Source organism: Polypterus senegalus, chromosome 8, assembly GCF_016835505.1.
Source record: "Polypterus senegalus isolate Bchr_013 chromosome 8, ASM1683550v1, whole genome shotgun sequence".
NCBI lineage: Eukaryota > Metazoa > Chordata > Cladistia > Polypteriformes > Polypteridae > Polypterus > Polypterus senegalus.
The window spans coordinates 17,199,482-17,221,793 of NC_053161.1; the positions used below are offsets into that span (position 1 = coordinate 17,199,482).

General features: G+C 41.6%; 1 protein-coding gene across 1 annotated transcript in view; it reads right to left on the bottom strand.

Moving 5' to 3' along the window:
• rxylt1 (ribitol xylosyltransferase 1) overlaps positions 1–22,013 on the bottom strand; it is a 53,822-nt gene extending 31,809 nt beyond the window's left edge. The window contains exons 1-3 of the mRNA XM_039760841.1: positions 21,824–22,013; positions 11,294–11,500; positions 5,886–5,988 (exon numbers count right to left, since the gene is read on the bottom strand). Of these exons, the coding sequence (XP_039616775.1) occupies positions 5,886–5,988; positions 11,294–11,500; positions 21,824–21,959 (446 nt within the window). The 5' untranslated portion in view covers positions 21,960–22,013. The remainder of the gene's footprint in view (positions 1–5,885; positions 5,989–11,293; positions 11,501–21,823) is intronic.
• Positions 22,014–22,312: the final 299 nt, after the last annotated feature.

The following is a 22,312-nucleotide window of genomic DNA, read 5'->3' on the forward strand; positions in this document are numbered from 1 at the left end:
AGACCCGACCAAGATCTTTTATAGTTCGTTTTGAACGATTATCATTTAAGTTAGAGGTGATGGAACTCCTCAGAAAAAAGGAAGATATTATATATGAAAATAGCCACATTCGTGTCTTCCCTGACTTCTCTCCAGCAACAGCTATTAAACACGCAGCCTTCTATAATATTAAACAGCGCTACGGCAAGCCAATGTCAAATACGCCTCCTGTATCCGCAAAACTGAAAGTGGAATGGCAGGGTCATTTCTATGTTTTCGCTAGCAAGGAGGAGCAGAAAATGAATTAAGAAAGCTGATCCCGGACTATTCTGATACATAATTGTGAGTCATGGCGGTAAATGATAAAGCTAGGATTAATAATCTACTGTCTGATCTATTTGTTTTAAAATACAGGTTTTTTATCAGCATATATTCTCATATTCTTATTATTACTTATTATTATTATTATTACTTATTACTTATTATTACTTAGTATTACTAGGGCGCTAAATGTTTATGTTTTATTGTGCTTAATTACGTTTTCCTCCTCTTTTTTTTCTTTTCTAATTATTTCATGTGTACCCTAAATGAGACTGTTCAATATCATACCCTTGGTTTACTGTTATTGCTATTACTGCATTAAGACTTGTTATGCTTGTTTTGGACACATCTTTAACACCATCACCTGGGTTTATTATCTGGGGTATCATCTTAATGCACTAAAATTGCTGAAGATATATATATATATATTAAGTGCAAAATTCTTTTCTTTTTTTCTTTTTCCTCTTTTAAAGACTATATTGGTAACAGATATCTCTATCTTTTAACCTTAAAGCGCCACTGCATGGGGGCTTGATGTGCTTTGGACGTGCTCTGTCTCTGGGTATGTCAGAGGACTGGGACTGCATGAAGTGGGTTTTAGCCTCACCTGGGGAGGCAAAAGGGAGGGTGGGGGTTAAGGGGAAGAGAAAGAGAGCAGGCTTGATCTATATCTAATCTATCATCTCAATCTTTATAATTATAACTATCAACGTAATAATAAGCTGCATGGCAACAACTCTTGGGGAATAGGAAATTAAGACCTAAACTATTTCACTTCCAGTTAAGACTATAAAATGACATCAAAAACTCAGAATCAGTGTCTCCATGATGGGACAGTTAACTTCGTAAGCTGGAATGTTAAAGGCCTGAATCACGAATTAAAGAGAAAGAAAGTACTTTCTCACCTAACAGGTCTAAATGCTAAAATAGTATTTTTACAGGAAACCCACTTACTAAGTAAGGATCAGTTCCGCTGCAAAAGACTGGACTGGCCAAATGTTCCATTCTAGTTTTACAAAGAAAACTAGAGGGTGGGAATTCTCATACATAGAACAGTACCATTTGTAGCATCAGATGTAGTATTGGATCCTGAAGGGAGATATGTGATGGTCATGGGAGACTTATCTAACTGTAAAATGATTTTGATAAATGTTTATGCACCTAATGTTGATGATAAGGAATTTATACAAAATTTATTTGCATCCATTCCCAATCTGAACACTCATAAACTTATAATGGCTGGGGACTTTAATTGTGTTCTAAATCCACTTTTAGATAAGACTTCCTCCACAGGGGGAACGGCAACTAACACCGCAAAGATAATTACAAAGTTTATAACTGATCACAACTTATCAGATCCCTGGAGGTTTTAAACCCAAATTCAAGAACATATTCTTTCTACTCACCAGTACATCATTGCTACTCAAGGATTGATTACTTCTTTATAGATAATAACTTCTTGCCTAAGATTAAATCTTGTAAATACGATGCTATTGTTATTTCAGACCATGCTCCAATGATCTTGGAGCTGAAATTACTAAGCCCCATACACTCACCCCAGATGGCCTCAATCCGCTTCTATTAGCTGACGAGAATTGTACTGAATTTATATCCAAACAAATTGAATTCTTTCTAGAGACAAATACATCCCCTGAGATCTCTGCAGGAATACTCTGGGAAACTCTTAAGGCCTTCTTAAGAGGACAGATTATCTCATATCTTTCCCACAGAAATAAATCCGAAGAAAGTAGCAGAGATAAAAGCGAAATTACTAAAATAGATGAAGAACATGCCAGACTACCAAGCGAGACTCTACATAAGAGGAGGCAGGCTCTACATTCAGAATTAAACCTCTTGACAACTAAAGAAACTGAACAACTAATTTACAAATCCAGACATCATTATTATGAACATGGAGAGAAAGCTAATAAGCTTTTAGCAACAAATTCACAAGCAAGATGTACAACGCAATCTCGTAATTACTAACACTAACGGAGATAAAATCATCGAACACAAAAATATAATGTACACTTTTAGAGACTACTATAAATCCCTATATACTACTGAGTTTAAAGAAGACAATATACAATCTAATGCATTTCTGGATAAATTACAGATACCACAAATTGACGCTTTTAGTGTGGAGGAACTCGATAAACCTCTGTCATTATCAGAATTACTGGATGCTATAAAGTCACTCCAAGGTGGAAAAGCAGCAGGCCCTGACGGCTACCCTGCAGAGTTTTACAAGAAATTCTCCGCTCAGCTAGCTCCCTCCTATTAGCAACATTTACAGAAGCCAGAGATAACCAATCTCTTCCACAAACCTTTCGCCAAGCACTAATCACTGTCTTTCCAAAACAAAATAAGGACTTATTACAATGTGCATCATACAGACCAATTTCACTTCTGAATAACGACGTTAAAATACTCTCTAAAATCATAGCTAGAAGGATGGAGAAAGTGCTCCCTCAGTAATATCACAAGACCAAACTGGATTTATTAGGGGCCGACACTTATCTTCAAATCTTCGACGCCTGTTTAATGTAATATACTCACCAACTAAATCAAACACCCCAGAAATATTATTATCATTGGATGCAGAAAAGCATTCGACATGATTGAATGGAAATACCTTTTACTATTTTGGAGAAGTTTGGGTTTGGCCCAACATTTGTGCATGGATTAAATTACTGTATACTAACCCAGAAGCTTCAGTTTGCATCAATAACATTTGCTCAGACTACTTTAAACTAGAACGTGGCACAAGACAAGGATGCCCTTTGTCACCACTGCTGTTTGCAATTGCCATTGAACCACTGGCAATACATTGTCGAAATACTGATCAGATAAAGGGGATTAGCAGAGAAGGACTGGAACAGAAAATCTCATTATATGCAGATGACATGGTACTGTATATATCGGACCCAGAAAATTCTGTGCCTGCAGTCTTAGCAGCACTCACAGAATTTCAAAAGCTCTCTGGTCTCAGAATTAATCTGAATAAAAGTGTACTCTTTCCGTGAATTCTCAAGCATATAATATTAGATTAGACACCCTTCCTTTTATCATTGCAGAACAGTTTAAATACCTCGGGGTAAACATCACAAGTAAACATAAAGCTCTATATCAACAAAATTTCGTCGTCTGCATGGAAAAAATTAAACAAGACTTGCATAGATGGTCAACCCTTCATCTCACACTAGCTGGAAGAATTAACACTGTTAAGATGAATATTCTTCCTAAGCTCCTTTTTATTTCAAAACATACCAATATACATTAATAAATCGTTCTTTAAGCAATTAGATTCAACAATAACCTCATTTATTTGGAATTCTAAACATCCACGCATCAAAAGAGCGACCCTACAAAGACAAAAGGCAGAAGGCGGCATGGCTCTACCTAACTTCCAGTTTTATTACTGGGCGCAAATATACAGTCGATAAGAACCTGGACACAAATAGAAGAACATACACAGGCATGGACCGCAATAGAAGTAAAATCCTGCAGTACTTCTTTGTATTCCTTGCTCTGTGCTCCAATAAACACACGCTATCGGCAATACACTAATAACCCAATTGTGCTCCACTCACTTAGAATCTGGAACCAATGTAGAAAGCATTTTAAGACGGAGAAGCTTCTTTCTGTGGCACCCTGCAAAAGAACCACCTCTTTCAACCTCACAAACATATGCAGTTTTAATATCTGGAAAAATTTGGAATTAACTTGCTTAGAGATCTTTATATAGACAACGTCTTTGCATCCTATGAACAATTACATTCCAAATTTAACATTCCAGCTACAAATTTCTTTCACTATCTTCAAATCAGGAACTTTGTTAAACAGAACCTTCCAGATTTTCCTCATCTTGCACCCTCATCCACGCTGGAAAAATATTGCTCAATTTCAAGGAGTTAGACTCCATCTCTACAATATATAAAATCATTTTACAATCCCTTCCTTTCAAAGATCCAAGAGGACACTGGGAAAATGACCTCTCAATTAATATATCAGAAAAGGAGTGGAAAGTAGCAATGCAGAGAATTCACTCAAGCTCCATATGCAAAGCATACAATTATACAACTCAAAATTATATATCGAGCACATCTGTCTCGACTAAAACTCTCCAAAATGTTTCCAGGGCATGATCCAACCTGCGAACGTTGCAACCAAGCCCCAGCCTCACTAGGTCACATGTTCTGGGCCTGCACCAAATTAACATTATTCTGGACAAAAATTTTTAATTACCTCTCAGACAGCCTTGGACTCACAATCCCTCCTAACCCATTAACAGCTGTGTTTGGGGTTCTTCCAGAGGGTCTTAAAGTGGAGAAGGACAAACAAATTGTGATTGCATTCACTACACTGTTGGCACGCAGACTTATTCTGATAAACTGGAAGAACCCAAACTCTCCTCTTAAGTCAGTGGGAAACTGATGTGTTATATTATTTAAAATTGGAAAAATCAAATACTCAGTTAGAGGATCTGTACAGACTTTTTTCAAAACATGGCAGGATCTAATCAGTAATATTTTAAAATAAGTTTATAAAGCACAGAGAATTTATTAATTTAGGTATTTTTACAAGCCTTAAATTTTACACCGTTTGGCTTGCTCTCTCTCTCAAGGGTGGGGATCGATCAGTTCTTAGCATAATTTTTTTTGTAAAAACTTGATTGCTATGTATTGATTGTAATAAAATTAATAAATAAAAATTAAAAAAACAAAAAAAAACAAAAGATGACTTCAGTTGAACTCTCTCCCATCGCTATCACACTCTTGCTCACTTTTCTGCAGGGTTTTTGATGGACATTGCCTTTATAACTTTAAAAAATTCTAGCATGTCACCTCTTAGTTACATTTCTCATTACTTACATAAAAAAGTAACTAAATAATGCTATATAGTTACTTATTCTAAAATGTAATACCTTACAATGTTTTAATTTTTGAGTTAATTTTTCTTCTTTTGTATGAAAAAATGCACATATCACTAGCCAGCATTTTAATTTTTCTTTTTTTTTTTAATTTTAATACATATTTATTCCTTCATGTGCGGAGAAATAAATAACATCCATCCCCTTTATCCATCCTTAAACTTGAGCCCCACAAGATTCACAGTATGAACACTAGCCACTATTCCAAATGATCACACTCAAAAACAGCTAGATTAAAATAGCTAGATTAAAATTAAAGTGACACTTTATTACTAGGTTTCTATTGCTGGAATGCACACAGCACACTCTTTTCTTATTGGTGTGCGATTGAGCCTTGCAAAGGACTAACATACCGGAATGTGTACTGCTTGCCTTACATTCAAGTGTTGCTGGGATAATAATAATTCAGGTATTACTTGAATAAAATTAAGTATTTCATTAGGTTACTTTTTTAAATTTAAAAATTTGGCTTATCTGTTTGTGACACATTTCTTATGGTATTTTGGTTAAACATTTGTGAGTCAGGTTATCCTCAAGTATCCACGGTAAGTGTTATTAATAAGCAAAAATAGAGGAAATCAGGAAGAGGGCAAATACTTTTTCACACCACTGTACATTAAAATTAAACTGTACCATGAAAAGAATAATATACCTGAAATGTATCTTTCCTAAATGAAGATTCCCTATCCTCCACTGTGCTGTTGGGTCAGATGGATTTAGTTGACCTTCCAAAATATGTTCCCAGAGATAAAGTCCTAAAAATGTTGGAAATTTTGGATTAACATTTGGAAAAAAACAAGCAATACAAATGAATAACGTAAATTTTTATTCTAAACCATTATCATTGTGCAAACAACTCAAATGTTTAAAAAGTAAATAATATTCAGAACATAGCTGAGAGTATGTACAGGTTAGGTTAATTGGCAACTCTAAAATTTCTCCTGTGTAAGAAGTCTAGGTGTGTTCAAGAAGGGACACTGAGACAGACTGGCACTCTGTCTAGGGTCAGTTCCTGACTTACACCCAATCTGCTGGGTTTTACAGGAATACCCCCCCCCCTTCTTGCAACCCATCATATAAAAAGACTCACCAACTCTCTATAAAACTTAAGATCTAAAAGTATGAGTTAAGTACAGCAAACATACTAAGGTTAAAAAGAATCACTTTTATTTGCTGAAGGACCAAGAGTAGGGAAAGTATAATACCGTTTGAGCTATTAAAACCAGGAAGGGCAAAGTGCAAGATACACTCTAAAAAGACATTTGCCTTGGCTAGCAAATTAGTCTTTTGAAACAAAACTGATTTTGTGATTTGCATTTTCTCTTGTTCACAGTCGGCTTCAGTATGAAGTAAATAGGCTTTACCAAGAATGTGAAACAGTGATGAGTCATTGAGGACAAACAAGCAGAAAGGCAGCTGGGGAGGAATAAAGCCACGGACATCAAACTCACTGGACTAAGTTGACCCGAAACACAGCATAGTAGCACAAGTGTCTCCAGGCCAGGTACCATGAGAGACATAAGAATTGAAATCGCTTACAATGAAAAAATAACTTTCTGTCTATTATACAGTAATCCCTCGCTATATCACGCTTCGACTTTCGCGGCTTCACTCTATCGCGGATTTTAAATGTAAGCATATCTAAATATATATCACGGATTTTTCGCTGGTTCGTGAATTTCTGCGGACAATGGGTCTTTTAATTTAAAGTACATGCTTCCTCAGTTTGTTTGCCCAGTTGATTTCATACAAGGGACGCTATTGGCAGATGGCTGAGAAGCTACCCAATCAGAGCACGTATTACATATTAACTAAAACTCCTCAATGATATACGATGTGCTTCCCCGAGCAGATTGTTTGCTTTTCTCGGTCTTTCTCTGACATTCTTTGCGCCTGACAGAGGGGGTGTGAGCAGAGGGGCTGTTTGCCTAGAGGATATGGACGCTCCTCTAACAAATGAAAGCACGTATTGATTTTTTGATTGTTTGCTTTAATCTTGCGCGCTCTCTCTCTCTGACGTTATCTGCGCCTCACGGAGGGGCTGTTTGCACAGAGGCTGTTTGTTTAGAAGATACGGAGGCTACTCTAAAAAATGCTGAAAGACTTACCTTCACATTGCTCTCTCTCTTTGCGGCTGCTTTATCACGGTGCGCATACTTAAAAGCCCAACAGCACGTATTGATTTTTTGATTGTTTGTTTTTCTTTCACGCTCTCTCTATCTCGCTGACATTCTCTGCTCCTGACGGCCCTCGTTTGAAGAGAAGATATGTTTGCTTTCTTTTAATTGTGAGAAAGAACTGTCATCTCTGTCTTGTCATGGAGCACAGTTTAAACTTTTGACTAAAGGTTATTTCATGTCTAGAGGGCTCTAATAATGTTAACAGTGTGGGAGTGTTTATAAGCGCTTAAAATATATAAAAATAACCATACAAACATATGGTTTCTACTTCGCGGATTTTCATCTATCGCGGGGGGTTCTGGATTGCAACCCCCGCGATCGAGGAGGGATTACTGTATATACAGTGCATCCGGAAAGTATTCACAGAGCATCACTTTTTCCATATTTTGTTATGTTACAGCCTTATTCCAAAATGGATTAAATTCATTTTTTCCCCTCAGAATTCTACACACAACACCCCATAATGACGTGAAAAAAGTTTACTTGAGGTTTTTGCAAATTTATTAAAAATAAAAAAACTGAGAAATCACATGTACACAAGTATTCACAGCCTTTGCTCAATACTTTGTCGATGCACCTTTGGCAGCAATTACAGCCTCAAGTCTTTTTGAATATGTTGCCACAAGCTTGGCACACCTATCCTTGGCCAGTTTCGCCTATTCCTTGTTGCAGCACCTCTCAAGCTCCATCAGGTTGGATGGGAAGCGTCGGTGCAAAGCCATTTTAAGATCTCTCCAGAGATGTTCAATCGGATTCAAGTCTGGACTCTGGCTGGGTCACTCAAGGACATTCAGAGAGTTGTCCTGAAGCCACTCCTTTGATATCTTGGCTGTGTGCTTAGGGTCGTTGTCCTGCTGAAAGATGAACCGTCGCCCAGTCTGAGGTCAAGAGCGCTCTGGAGCAGGTTTTTATCCCGGATGTCTCTGTACATTGCTGCAGTCATCTTTCCCTTTATCCTGACTAGTCTCCCAGTTCCTGCCGCTGAAAAACATCCCCACTGCATGATCCTGCCACCACCATGCTTCACTGTAGGGATGGTATTGGCCTGGTGATGAGCGGTGCCTGGTTTGCTCCAAACGTGATGCCTGGCATTCACACCAAAAAGTTCAATCTTTGTCTCATCAGACCAGAGAATTTTGTTTCTCATGGTCTGAGAGTCCTTCAAGTGCCTTTTGGCAAACTCCAGGCGGGCTGCCATGTGCCTTTTACTAAGGAGTGGCTTCCGTCTGGCCACTCTACCATACAGGCCTGATTGGTAGATTGCTGCAGAAATGGTTGTCCTTTTGGAAGGTTCTCCTCTCTCCACAGAGGACCTCTGACAGAGTGACCATCGGGTTCATGGTCACCTCCCTGACTAAGGCCCTTCTCCCCCGATCACTCAGTTTAGATGGCTCTAGGAAAAGACCTGGTGGTTTTAAACTTCTTCCACTTAAGGATAATGGAGACCACTGTGCTCATTGGGACCTTCAAAGCAGCAGAAATATTTCTGTAACCTTCCCCAGATTTGTGCCTCGAGAAAATCCTGTCTCGGAGGTCTACAGACAATTCCTTTGACTTCATGCTTGGTTTATGTTCTGACATGAACTGTCAACTGTGGGACCTTATATAGACAGGTGTGTGCCTTTCCAAATCATGTCCAATCAAATGAATTTACCACAGGTGGACTCCAATTAAGCTGCAGAAACATCTCAAGGATGATTAGGGGAAACAGGATGCACCTGAGCTCAATTTTGAGCTTCATGGCAAAGGCTGTGAACACTTATGTACATGTGCTTTCTCAATTTTTTTATTTTTAATAAACTTGCAAAAATCTCAAGTAAACTTTTTTCACGTTGTCATTATGGGATGTTGTGTGTAGAATTCTGAGGAAAAAAATGAATTGTGGGGACGCACACGCGTGTGTGTGCTGTGACGTGTGAGTCCCCGTCTTGCACCACCAGCTTTATTCAGCTTGAAACAGCAACAGTGCGGTTATTTATTGTAAGTGGGATCTGTCACTCTCCTATACACAGACACAGCAGTCAGGCAGGGTTGTGGCCAAGCAGTACTGTGCCCTGTGCATTTATAATGTTCCTTGTATCACCCATCGACAGCAGGCACTTTTATGGCGAACTGCTACAGCGCTGGGAGACTGCAATTGCTTTGGGACACTCTTCTGCGTGTCGTCCTGTTGGGTGGAATCCCAACTCACTCGCACCAACCATGATTCTTTTCAAAGGTAAAATGCAGGTTAATTTGTTTTATGTATTTTTACTTTATATTTTGTATTAATCATTTTTATATGAATAGTTTTGGGTTGTGGAATGAATCATCTGAGTTTCCATTATTTCTTATGGGGAAATTCACTTTGATATACAAGTGCTTTGGACTGCGTGCACGTTTCCGGTTACGAATTATGCTCGCACACCGAGGTTCCACTTTGTGTGTGTATGTATATATATATATATATATATATATATATATATATATATATATATATATATATATATATATATATCTTTAGTTAATACTAAGTCTGTTACCTTTACTAAAATATTGTATGCAAAGACTTTTTATGTGAAAATCACATAGATTGTTTTAATGAAATGTCTGAAAAGTAAATAAAATGCAATTTTACATTAGAACATTAGACTAGCAGAACAATTTTGACAAGAACAAGGAATTCATATCAACAAAATTCATCAATCCTATTCACCTAATTTTGCCAAAATAACAATGAGTCAAGTGGACGTGCATCTTATGTCAACTGGTCCCTGGTTAATGCGTTGATTGGGTGGGTGTGCTCTGCAATGGACTGAAGCACACTCTCTTAATAATCTTTATGTTTAATATGTTACTGTGGCTTTTCGTTTGTCTGTCCAGGATTTTAAATCACCTGTAGCTCGCAAACTGTTTGACCTACTGACCTTAAATATGGTACCCATATACTATGTGATGTCTAATATTCGCTTTTTGGGTGATTTATTTTTATTGTATTGTAGAATCAACTCTCGGCAGCGGCCAGCAGCCGTTCTCATCCCTAAAACCTTCGCCATCACTTCCCCTACCTCTTCATATCTTAAATTATTCTTGTAGCAGATTTAAGACTTTGGTGTCAGCTTAAGTGAAAAATTAAAGAAAATGTACTACCTAATTGCAACAGAAACACTGACTGACAGTTTTAGCGCGAAAAGATGCCGATGAAAGAAGAGAAGAAGCGGGCCGCTAGGGTGGAGAAAAGAAAAGCTGCTCAGGAAGCAGTAAGCACATCAACCTCTGAACAACCGAATGCTAAACATACAGGAAAGAGTATGAAAACTATGAATGCGCTGTTACTGGTAAGGATTACTAATGTGGTTGCTATACATTAATAAACCTCTTCCGAATGACCAACATTTACAGCACTCTGCCTGATCATTCACATTTAAAAGCAAATGTCAGCATGTTCATAACACTGCACATGCAGTTAAATAAATTAGCTACTGTAAAGGTATAGGAAAAGAATGCTATAAACCAAATACTGTTACCTAAATCCCAAATCATTTGTCTTGTCAAACAATTGTCAAGGAATCTTGAAGAAACCAATTAAAATGTAATAGGGCAGTTTCAGCCACTGTTAATTGCGTCAATTACTTCATTACCATAAGCAAGTAATTTAAGCTATAAGAGCGCAAAATGCAAAAATATGTAAATTGTCTTCTCAAGGTGTTTACTACATGAAGATGTTATAAAAATAAAGTATGTCTGTTATTGTATATTCTAATTGTAAAATTTAGATTTTTTTATGAAGTCTTATGTTTTAGATTTGAAGAATAACACCACTGTTAGCCTTACATAAAATAACTGCAAAAGAGTGTGCATTTCCAGATGGCATCAACAAAGAGCACTTAAAACAACTTACCAATTGCAGCCTTGCCCCATATCTGGACTTTGAAATATTGTTCTTTTTTTTCAGAGGGATAATCTTTTATATTTTTGAGGATGACATTTTGATCTTTTGGAGAAAGTGTGCTTTTCTTTTCATCTTCTTCCCAAGGATTCCATTCACCATCCTCTACAGACAGAACATCTTTCAAATGGTTTGGTCCTGCAGTCTGTGGTACACTCCCTGAAAAAGGTAGAAAGACATTTTGGCTCAGCATGTTTGATACAATTCCATTTATGTATTATGAAACCCTACATTATTCAGTTAAGGGTTGTGAGGGTTGGAGCCTACATTTGCAGCACACTGAATCAAAGGAGCACACACACACACACACACACACACACACACACACGCACTCACTCACTCACTTAAATTGGGCCAATTTGACTGCACAACAATTTTTTTGAAAAGTCTTGCTTCCAGAAAAGTTTTTGCTGATTGTGACAGGTACCTACTGGGTAATCACAAATATAGTTTTGGTTTTACTGCATCACGTAGGAACTCTGATAAATAGACATTTATATGGTGAACGTACCGGCACAGACAGGCGGACATGTTGTTTTGACACCACCACACGTTTATTTACAATATTTACAGGAATTATAAGGTCACCAAGACCCCCAAATAATGGTCACAGAGACCCAGTCACGTGCACAAAACCCCCAAATACCCAATGTCCTGGCCACAATGCCTTTCTTCGGGCCCGCCTCCACTCTCCACAGCTTGCCCTACCTCCACCCGACTCCAGCCCTGAATGACGGGGAGCGGCCCCTTTATGAAGGACCGATGAGCCCCAGGTGCTCCCGGCAATCTTCTGGCCACGCCCCAGCGTGGCGGAAGTGTCGGCTGTCCTCCGGCTGCTCCCGGGCACCGTCTCAAGTCTTCCCCCAGCACTTCCTGGTGTGGCAGGAGTGCTGGGGAAACAAATCTCAAGGCATTGGGCGCCTCCTGGCGGTGGCCACGGGCCCCTACAGGGAAGAGCTTCCAAGCCCTTGACCCGTGGCTCCCAAAGCAACCCGAAGGCGCACCACGTGATCAGGCCGGGCTCTGACCCTCTTCCGTCCCTCCTGGCGCCCCGCCGGGTCATAGCCCCTGGCATCCTTGACAGTGCCCACAGCCAGCGAAGACCACTGCGTGGCGTAAGAGCGACCCGCCCCGCGAGGGCAGCAGAGCTCAAACGGGCCCCACTCGAGGACAGCCGGGGTCCGGCCCCGCACTCTAGCAGGGACAGGGGCGGAGACACAATCCAGACACCAACCCATGGTGCATCCCTGTGCCTCGCACAGGTTGTGCTCCCCTTTACCGCACCCCGGGCCTCCTTGGTGGGCACCCCTCCGGACCTCCACGCCCTTTGTTCTGAGCCACTCGTTCCCCCGTTGGCTCCTCCAGCTGCGAGCGCACCTGCGCACCGACAGAGAGATCCTTCTGCAGACGGCCCGACATCAGAGGGCTGTTCCGCCACGAAGGGGTTCCTTCAACTCGCCCGGGTCCGCCCCTACAAAGAGAACACAGGGGCAGAACGCTGCCAAAGCACCCAGCTGCGTACGCATGCGGGCAGCGTTCCCCCAACCGGCACCCCGCACTTGCCTGATCGGCACCTCTCCGCGGCTTCCGTGTCCTCTCGACGATGGAGTCGTCGGCACCGCCCGCTCTCTCTCCGCCGGCCTCAGGGATTCCCTCTGCTCTCTCAGAGGGCAGCCAGCCACACGCGTGCACCCAGCAACGCGTCTCACCTTATCGGAGGAATCGGCACCCAGCCCTTTATTCCTCCCTTCACTCTGGGACGCCCTGACGGTTTGAGACCCTTATGGAATAAAGGCGCTCTGTCCCGCCTGCGTCCCTATAGTGCTGGCGCAAGACCGCAGCCAACTCGGGCGAGGGCGCTAGGACCCGGGCACTTAGCAGCCCGTGTCCCTTCAGCGCCCTCACGGACTCCCCCTCGCCAGCGATGCAGTCCAGCGGCGCCGCACCTCCTGTCGGAGGGCTGCTTACCGAACTGATCATTGTCTTCACAGCCTTTTTCAGCAGCCCCTCCCATATGCTTTACGGAGTCGGCTGTACTCACCGTCTCCGCTGTACCTCTCCGGCTGGAGATTCCAGCGTCGCGCCGTCCCGTTGTCGAATGAAACGTTCTCAGCGCCGCGAGCGCCTTCCTCTCCAGTACCAGCACCTCAGCCCGGAGGGCACATAGCACCTGTAACACACGCTGCCCGGCGGGCTGAAGGGACCTCCAGCTCCGCCAAAGCAGCCGGCAAAGACAGGAAGTTAACCGACGCGAGCCTACCTGACTGTCGGCCTCCGACGCCGCCACTTCCTGTGGGCCTTCTCCTCCGCCCAATCGGGTCTCCCCTGCTCGTGATGGACATTCCCTGGTCCCGCCTCTCTACAGTCATCGGCGGCACGCAAGACACACCGCCCAATGGCGTGCCTGTCAGGGAGGGACTTCCGTCCGCGGCCATCTTGGCTCCCTTTCTGCGGCGGCGGCGTGCTTGCCGGCAGCCTTGCTGTTGCCAGCGCCTCGAGCTGCAGCGTCTCCTCCTTCGCAGCCCTCGCTGCTGCGCTGTGCTGCCGGAGCCCGCAAACCAGCATCGCCCGCCACTGGCGCGGATCCTGGAGGTCCCTGCCTGGAAAACAAACACACGCCCGGCCCCAAGGGCCGGCTGCTGCATAGGCAGGGAACTCACCTCCCAGGTCCCGTCATACCGAGGAAGCGTCCTCGGTGTGGCCTCTCCGACGCCATGCCGTCCCGGCGCCTCCAGCAACGGCGCTGCCGGAGACCGCTGCACTCTTCCAATGCACGCCGCCCGCTTCAGGGAATAACGGCCCTCCTGCGGACCCTGGCGGTCCGTGGGGTTCCTTTACCAGCGGGGCTGTGTGCGCGCAGCACCGCGTAACGTGGGTGGGGTCCCCTGCTGCACCGGGCCGCCCACAACAATATTTTTGTACAGGTCTCCGCCTTGTAACAGGCGGAGCATCCTGCCGACTACGCCAGATGTGAGCGGTACCGGGCACAGACAGGCGGACATGTTGTTTTGACACCACCACACGCTTATTTACAATATTTACAGGAATTATAAGGTCACCAAGACCCCAAATAATGGTCACAGAGACCCAGTCACGTGCACAAAACCCCAAATACCCAATGTCCAGGCCACAATGCCTTTCTTGGGCGCCTCCACTCTCCACAGCTTCGTCCTACCTCCACCCACTCCAGCCCTGAATGACGGAGACGGCCCCTTTATGAAGGACCCGGATGAGCCCCAGGTGCTCCCGGCAATCTTCTGCCACGCCCCAGCGTGGCGGAAGTGTCGGCTGTCCTCCCGGCTGCTCCCGGCACCGCCTCAGTCTTCCCCAGCACTTCCTGGTGTGGCAGGAGTGCTGGGGAAACAAATCCCAAGGCATTGGGCGCCTCCTGGCGGTGGCCACGGGCCCCTACAGGGAAGAGCTTCCAAGCCCTTGACCCGTGGCTCCCAAAGCAACCCGGAAGGCGCACCCACGTGATCCAGGCCGGGCTCTGACCCTCTTCCGTCCCTCCTGGCGCCCCGCCGGGTCATAGCCCCTGGCATCCTTGACAATATGTTTACTGACAATAATGTACTTACATACTTACATTTATGTTTTACATAAGCTATTAAATTCAACAGAATTAAAAGTGTTTTGCTCCTGATTTTCTTTTGTATTCAATATCTGGTGCATTACGTTGCATTGTCCAACAGTAGTCATCAAGCATTGATGGATTCTAGTTGCCCAGGTATCGTTTCTCCATTGTAGCAATGTCCTGGTGAAAACTTTCACCGTGTTCGTCACTGACAGCACTGAGATTTGCAGGGAAGAAGTCCAAGTGTGAGTGGAGGAAATGAATCTTGAGTGACATGTTGCACTTCATTGTCTTGTATGCTTTGAGAAGTTCGTCTACCAGCTGAATGTAGTTTAGGGCTCTGTAATTGCCCAGAAAATTGTCAACAACATCTTTGAAGGCTTTCCAGGCAATTTTTTCTAACAGATCTTCAAACCGCTTGTAACTCATAATATATCTGATCTCGGGGCCAACAAAAATGCCCTCTTTGATCTTGGCTTCAGTTATTCTTAGGAACATCTGTCTTAAATAACAAAAACCTTCACCTTCCTTGTTCAGTGCTTTCACAAAATTCTTCATGAGTCCCAGTTTTATGTGAAGAGGAGGCAAAAATGTCTTTGCCAGGTCGACAAGCGATTCATGTGCCCCATTTATCTGTCCTGGAACTAACTTTTTACGGACTGGCCAGTTCTGTCGAGAATAGTGCGACTCTTTGTCATGGCTGTCCCATTCACAGATGAAACAATAGTACTTTGTATAGCCGAGCTGCAGTCCTAGTACTAGAGCAATGACTTTAAGATTTCCTCAGATATTCCAGTTGAACCTGCTATACTGTACATGCTTCAGCAACAGTTCAATATTCTCATATGTTTCTTTCATGTGTGCTGCATAGCCATAAGGTACTGAAGGATAAACGTTGCCATTGTGTAGCAGAACAGCTTTCAGGCTTAATTAACATCGACGAATCAATGAAGAGACGCCACTCTTCCGGGTTGTGATCACAACCCAAGGCCAAGAATAATCCTTCAATGTCACAACAGAAACAGAGACTGTCGACTTGTGCAAAAAATTTGGTTATATCATGATGTCGGCCTCGAAACATAGAAATGTTTGTACCTGGTGACAGCAAACACCATTCCTGCAGTCTAGAACCTAGCAGCTTGGCTTTTGCTTTTGACAGACCCAAATCTCTGACCAAATCATTCAATTCAGACTGTGTTATCAGATGTGGATCGCCTGATGAGCACGGTTCAAAATCCAGGTCAAAGTCACTGTCAGTACCCTGCTTTGCAATTTCTTCATCTGGTTTGTCTAAGGTCCAATCCTCTGGTGGTTTCAGAATTGGAAGACTGTTGTCATGTGTCACGGTTCTCATTGCTGAAGGCAGATTAGGATATTCAATTGACTTCTTGTTTTTGGCAGAGAATCCAGACACATTAGTCAAACAGAAGTAACAGTCCATCACATAGTCTTTCTGTTCTTGCCATATCATCGGAACAGCAAACGGCATCGTCTTTCGAGTGCCTCTGAGCCAGGCTCTCAGACTGACAGCACATGTCACACCAATTTCTTGATCATCAATGTCTTGATCATCAATTTTGCAGCCAAAATACAGATGATCAGCTTTCTTCACAAAAGCAGTCTTCCAACGTCTCTGAGGTGCAAGTGTATATTCGCCACAGATATAGCAGAATGTATCGTGACTGTTACAACATTGACGAGACATATCACCTGACACCAGAACGTCTATTGCATCAAGCTTACTTACTGTTACATTGCTACAGATACTATACTTTACTATACTAATAGTATACATACACACTGACTATCTATATAAACCAAATTAGCAGGATCTGTGTATGCAAGCCACCTTTATGGCATGCTGAGACAGCGTCAAGCTTGTTCAGACCTGCACAGGCATGCCCAGGATGGCAACTTCCACAGAACAGCTTCCAACCTGGCCTGATTCCATGCCTGGATATGCCCAGCCTGCACAAACTGTTGTTAATAAGTCACTAACAGGAGCGAAAATGTTTGGATACAAATACAGTATTAGAAAAAATCATGACAAAACTGAAATGGTACGTGATGGGTAAATTTTGATGTGATATTCTGATCAGCACCCAAAAATCTATAAGAAACACCCAACAATGTTCAAGAAGCAAAAACTGTGTTGTGCAGTGTTACAGTCAATAATTAGTCTAATATACATGTTGTAAATTTGGAGGAAAGCTGGAGTAATCACAAACAGTTAATGGAGGTTGGAATTTTTTTTCAGGACTAGCAGGACACTCATTCTCTTACTCTAGTTAATCTATCTTTCTTTCTCTTTCCACCTAAAATCTGCCTATACTATCACTATACTTATTCCATCCATCCATCCATTTTACAACCCGCTGAATTCCGAACACAGGGTCACGGGGGTCTGCTGGAGCCAATCCCAGCCAACACAGGGCACAAGGCAGGAACCAATCCTGGGCAGGGTGCCAACCCACTGCAGGACACACACAAACACACTAGGGCCAATTTAGAATCGCCAATCCACCTAACTTGCATGTCTTTGGACTGTGGGAGACTGTCCACACTGTGACTGTGCCCAGAGGAAGTGAACCCAGGTCTCCTAACTGCGAGGCAGCAGCGCTACCACTTCGCCACCGTGCCGCCACTATACTTATTGCAACTAAGTTTCTTTTGACTTCTGTTTTCATTAAATTAACTTTCATATATTTTGATGTCCTGTATACATATGGCGCAGTGGTTAGTATGTAAGGCTTTCTCACAACTCCAGGACCAAAAGTTTGACTCTCTGTCACTATGTGTATGGAACTACATGTTCCCCTTTCATTTACATGGCTTTTCTCCAGTTATTCTAGGTTTTTTTCAGTAACCTATGTATGTGCATCTTGGGTTAACGGGAAATTCAAAACTGACCCAATGATGGACTGGTACCCAATGCTGCCTTGACATACTCTAGGCTCCCTCCTAACCTTTAATCATATTATGTGAACTCATAAATGGGTGGCATAAATTTACACAGTGATCCCTTGCTATATCACGCTTCGACTTTCGCGGCTTCACTCCATCGTGGATTTTAAATGTAAGCATATCTAAATATATATCACGGATTTTTAAGCTGGTTCGGAATTCTGCGGACAATGGGTCTTTTAATTTAAGGTACATGCTTCCTCAGTTTGTTTGCCCAGTTGATTGCATACAAGAGATGCTATTGGCGGATGGCTTAGAAGCTACCCAATCAGAGCACGTATTACGTATTAAATAAAACTCCTCAATGATATACGATATGCTTTCCGTGCGGTGCTTGATTGTTTGCTTTTCTCTGTCTCTCTCTGCGCCTGACGGAGGGGTTATGAGCAGAGGAGCTGTTTGCACAGAGGCTGTTTGCCTAAAGGATACGGATGCTCCTCTACAAAATGGCGCTTTATCGCAGTGCTTCGGCATACTTAACAGCCCAAAAGCACGTATTGATTTTTTGATTGTTTGCTTTTCTCTCGTGCGCTCTCTCTCTCTCTGACATTCTCTGCTCCTGACACCCATTCTTTGAAAGGGAAAATATGTTTGCATTCTTTTAATTGTGAGACAGAACTGTCATCTCTGTCTTGTCATGGAGCACAGTTTAAACTTTTGACTAAAGGGCGTTATTTCATGTCTAGTGGGCTCTAATAATGTTAACAGTGTGGGAGAGTTTCTAAGGGCTTAAAATATATAAAAATAACCATACAAACATGGTTTCTACTTCGCGGATTTTCACCTATCGCGGGGGGTTCTGGAACGCAACCCCCGCGATCAAGGAGGGATTACTGTATTCCAGGAAGCAGACTGTGTCATAATTTTTGTCTCATGCTGTTATTGAAAAGATACCACACTGTATGCAACTTGAAATGTAAATATAGAAGATATAAAAAGCATGCGAACCCTTAAATTTGTTTATGTAAAAGAAGTCAAGAGAAATCAAGTCACATCTTTTTCACATTAAGATATTGCAACTAGAAAAATTGAGGTGAAAAACAAACTAATCATTGTAAAACTGTATTGTACTGAATGTAACTTGCACTGTCTTGGTTGCATAAGTGTAAAGAATCTTTCTAATGGAAATTGTGTTCAAATTTAACTAATTTTGTTCTAAATGAGGTGCAAAGGTAATGTCTGTTCACCCGACATTAAAAGAAGTGATTGATTGGCTGCAAATTCAAATTAAATGTTCTATGAAGATGTCCCTGAAGATTTCTTGATTGTATTGTGGGGACATAAACTTGGTCAATAGTAATGTAAAAAAAATCTTCAGAATCATATTGTTAAGAAAATTATATTAAATAACTCTGGATGCATATCCTACACCAAAAAACACTGTGGTGACCATTAAGACGTGACCAGAATATGGCAGCAAGAGGGGCCTCATTTGTAAAAACTCTATGGATTTCCACATGAAAATATGCAAATGCCAAAAAACAGGTAAATAAAGATTTATTAAATCTGCCTTATAAAAATTTCTACTCAATTTATCCATCGTAAATCACAATCACCTTGTAAATGTGCATTTGTGAATATGCCTCAAATATCACATTGAAACATCCATATATAGAGCATGTTAATCAACCTCATATACAGTATGTACTGTATATGCAATAGCAATGCTGCAGAACTTCATGGGCTGGTATAACGGCCTCCCACTTGAAGTATCAGTGACACCACCATCTGCATTCCGCAACTATGAGTTATATAGGATCTCTCCTCTGTGTTCGAAGAGTCAGGGAATGGCGTAAGGAGCCAGTGTCTTAGTGGGCAGCCACCATTACCGGGCACATGTAATTAAATGATTTTTGTTAATATGAATAACACTGGCCATAATAAAAACTGAGGGTTCAGCCAGTTACCTTACCAATAAGCTGACCACCACTTATACTACTATAATGCCTGTCAAAATTACTCTGCCTCAAAACAAATGAATCACAGGTTGACCCAGGTCACTAAGGCATGATAACTTGTGTATTAATGGACTGTACCTACTCAAAATTAACAAAAGCAACTTCACTCTTGCTAGGAACCCTTATTACAAGATCAGTGCAGTAAATTTCTCTGATTACGTTAGGAGAATAGGACACTTATGCACATTGCCTTTATACGTTGCAAACAAATATTTTATGTATGTGCACCCACACCAGTTTATTAATGGCTTCCAGCACTGCAGGCATGATGGAGTAAAGCTTGGCGGAGATATCCCTGGTATGTCAGCCAGTTCTCTGAGAAGTGACAAAAGGTAGCCAATATAACCAGAAACTACACAGCATTGGGCCTCTTAAAATTGAACTATAATGCAGTCTTTACATCACATTAATCACTTTTGAGGTTTAATATGCTTGTTATGTCAACACCCATTATTATAACAGCTCGGTGACATTTATTATAATGCGTGCAAGTCATTATTTAGCTGGTTTGGCTGAATTTCCCTGCTTGATCAAGAAGGTCATTTCCCAGTTGCACCAAAATATTGCATATACATGGGTCAGACTTGCCATAAATATATTCATGTTCCCCCATCATGTTTTCATACATCCCAGCTAGCTCACTGCCAAAGAACACACAGCCTACCTACAGGAGAGACTGCAGAATGGACACAGTAACCTCAAATACCAAGATACTTTGGTGCATAATCTACTGCCCCAGCCGGAAAGCTGAAATGAACGAAGAACTTAACCTTTCAAAACAACACAAATTTAGAGGGCACAACAAATTTAACCTATCAATGGTCAAAAAAAAAAAAAGGTCAGTCGAACCACACTATTATAGAAAATCTGTGGAGCGGTCTAAAGAGAACTGTGTTTGAACTCTTCTGTAATGAGGGAAACATTCAGGAATACTACTTACATTAAGATAATTTCAAATGGGCTTTCTTTTGCAAATAAGGCAAGCAGGGCTTCCACTAATACTGTAACATTTTATTTGTAAAAGTGATACATTTGCTTTTTTCGTAAGTATTTCAATTAGAAGGTCTTCTTAAAGACAAAAAGGTCTTACTTGATGTATCTCGATTTCAGACTTTACACAAACATACGTTGAAATTTCAAGGGGGGTGGGGGTGGGGGGATTGTGATCTCTGACACCCTTTGCATAAGACAGGACAGGCTTATGTAGACTCATGATGTACATCACTGGGGTTGTGAACCAGACTTATAGGTGTTTTGCAATTTTTTAAGGTATGGAATACTTTTCAAACCATAAAACCGAGGCAATAATAAGAACAAGCAAATAGATACACTAGTATATTTATCCATTATCATCTTCAATACATTTTACTGTATAGTGGACTGCTGCCTAACCTGGCTGTATCAGGTGCAATTCAAGCGCTATAACCGAAATGGCACAAAAGCTCATTACTGTACTGGGCACATTTGTCCATTCGCACGCATATTCTAAATATCCCAGAAAACAGACAGTTTAGAAACAGGTTGCTAAGCAGAATATTCTATGCACTTTTTGACTAATAAATTGGTGTAATCAATAAGTATTAACTTCTTTTTAGTTAGCCAATAAAATGAGTCATTCTGCTTGACTTTTCATTGCAACTGGAGGAAAAACAACACACACTCATTTATGAAAACCAATTACATTTTAATCACAAAACATTAACACAATTTAAATGGATGGAGAACTCCATCACGCAGAATTAAACAAGATTACAACTAACACGGTTAACTTAGCGGTATGTACATAATTTTATCGCTCTTACTAAACAACTCTCTTTATTTTCAATCAGTATTTTAAATTTTAATCAACAATAATCTTAAAAATAATTTCAAGGATTACTATGATTTGCCCAAGTTGCTTCCAGAATGTATCTCCTGTAAGACTCTGCGCAACATAAAGATCAAAATCACAGCAGCGATTAAAACAAATAACGGCAGCATGCCTACCCTTGCCTTTCTTCGTCACCCTTTGTATTCGGTTAACCGCTTTCGTTTTAAAAAACACGATATACGTTGCATACGCAGAAAACGCCAAATAAATCAGAGCAATACAAATACAGACTCTACGGAGGGTGATTTTCATTCTTCACGTGTCTCCACCATCTCTAAACACACAAGGACCCCCAAAGTGTGCCTGCGCACTGCTATGACGCGTTTAACAGACTGTTAGCTGCCTGATTGAATGAAAAAAAAAATCGTGCGGCTCGAAGCCAGACAGCCAGCGAGCGCTGGTTTTTTGATAGTACTTTAATTAATTTTCAGGAATTTAATAACATAATATTCTGAACGCCACTTATTCTTCGTGAGTATCACAGGACCGGAGCCTATTCGTTAATTTACACAATTTATTTAAAAAAACAGTGTATTTAAAACCAGTTTCTTTGTCTCGCAAAGCTGGAGTAAAACAGATGTCAGGTGTAATTCGTATGCGTTGTT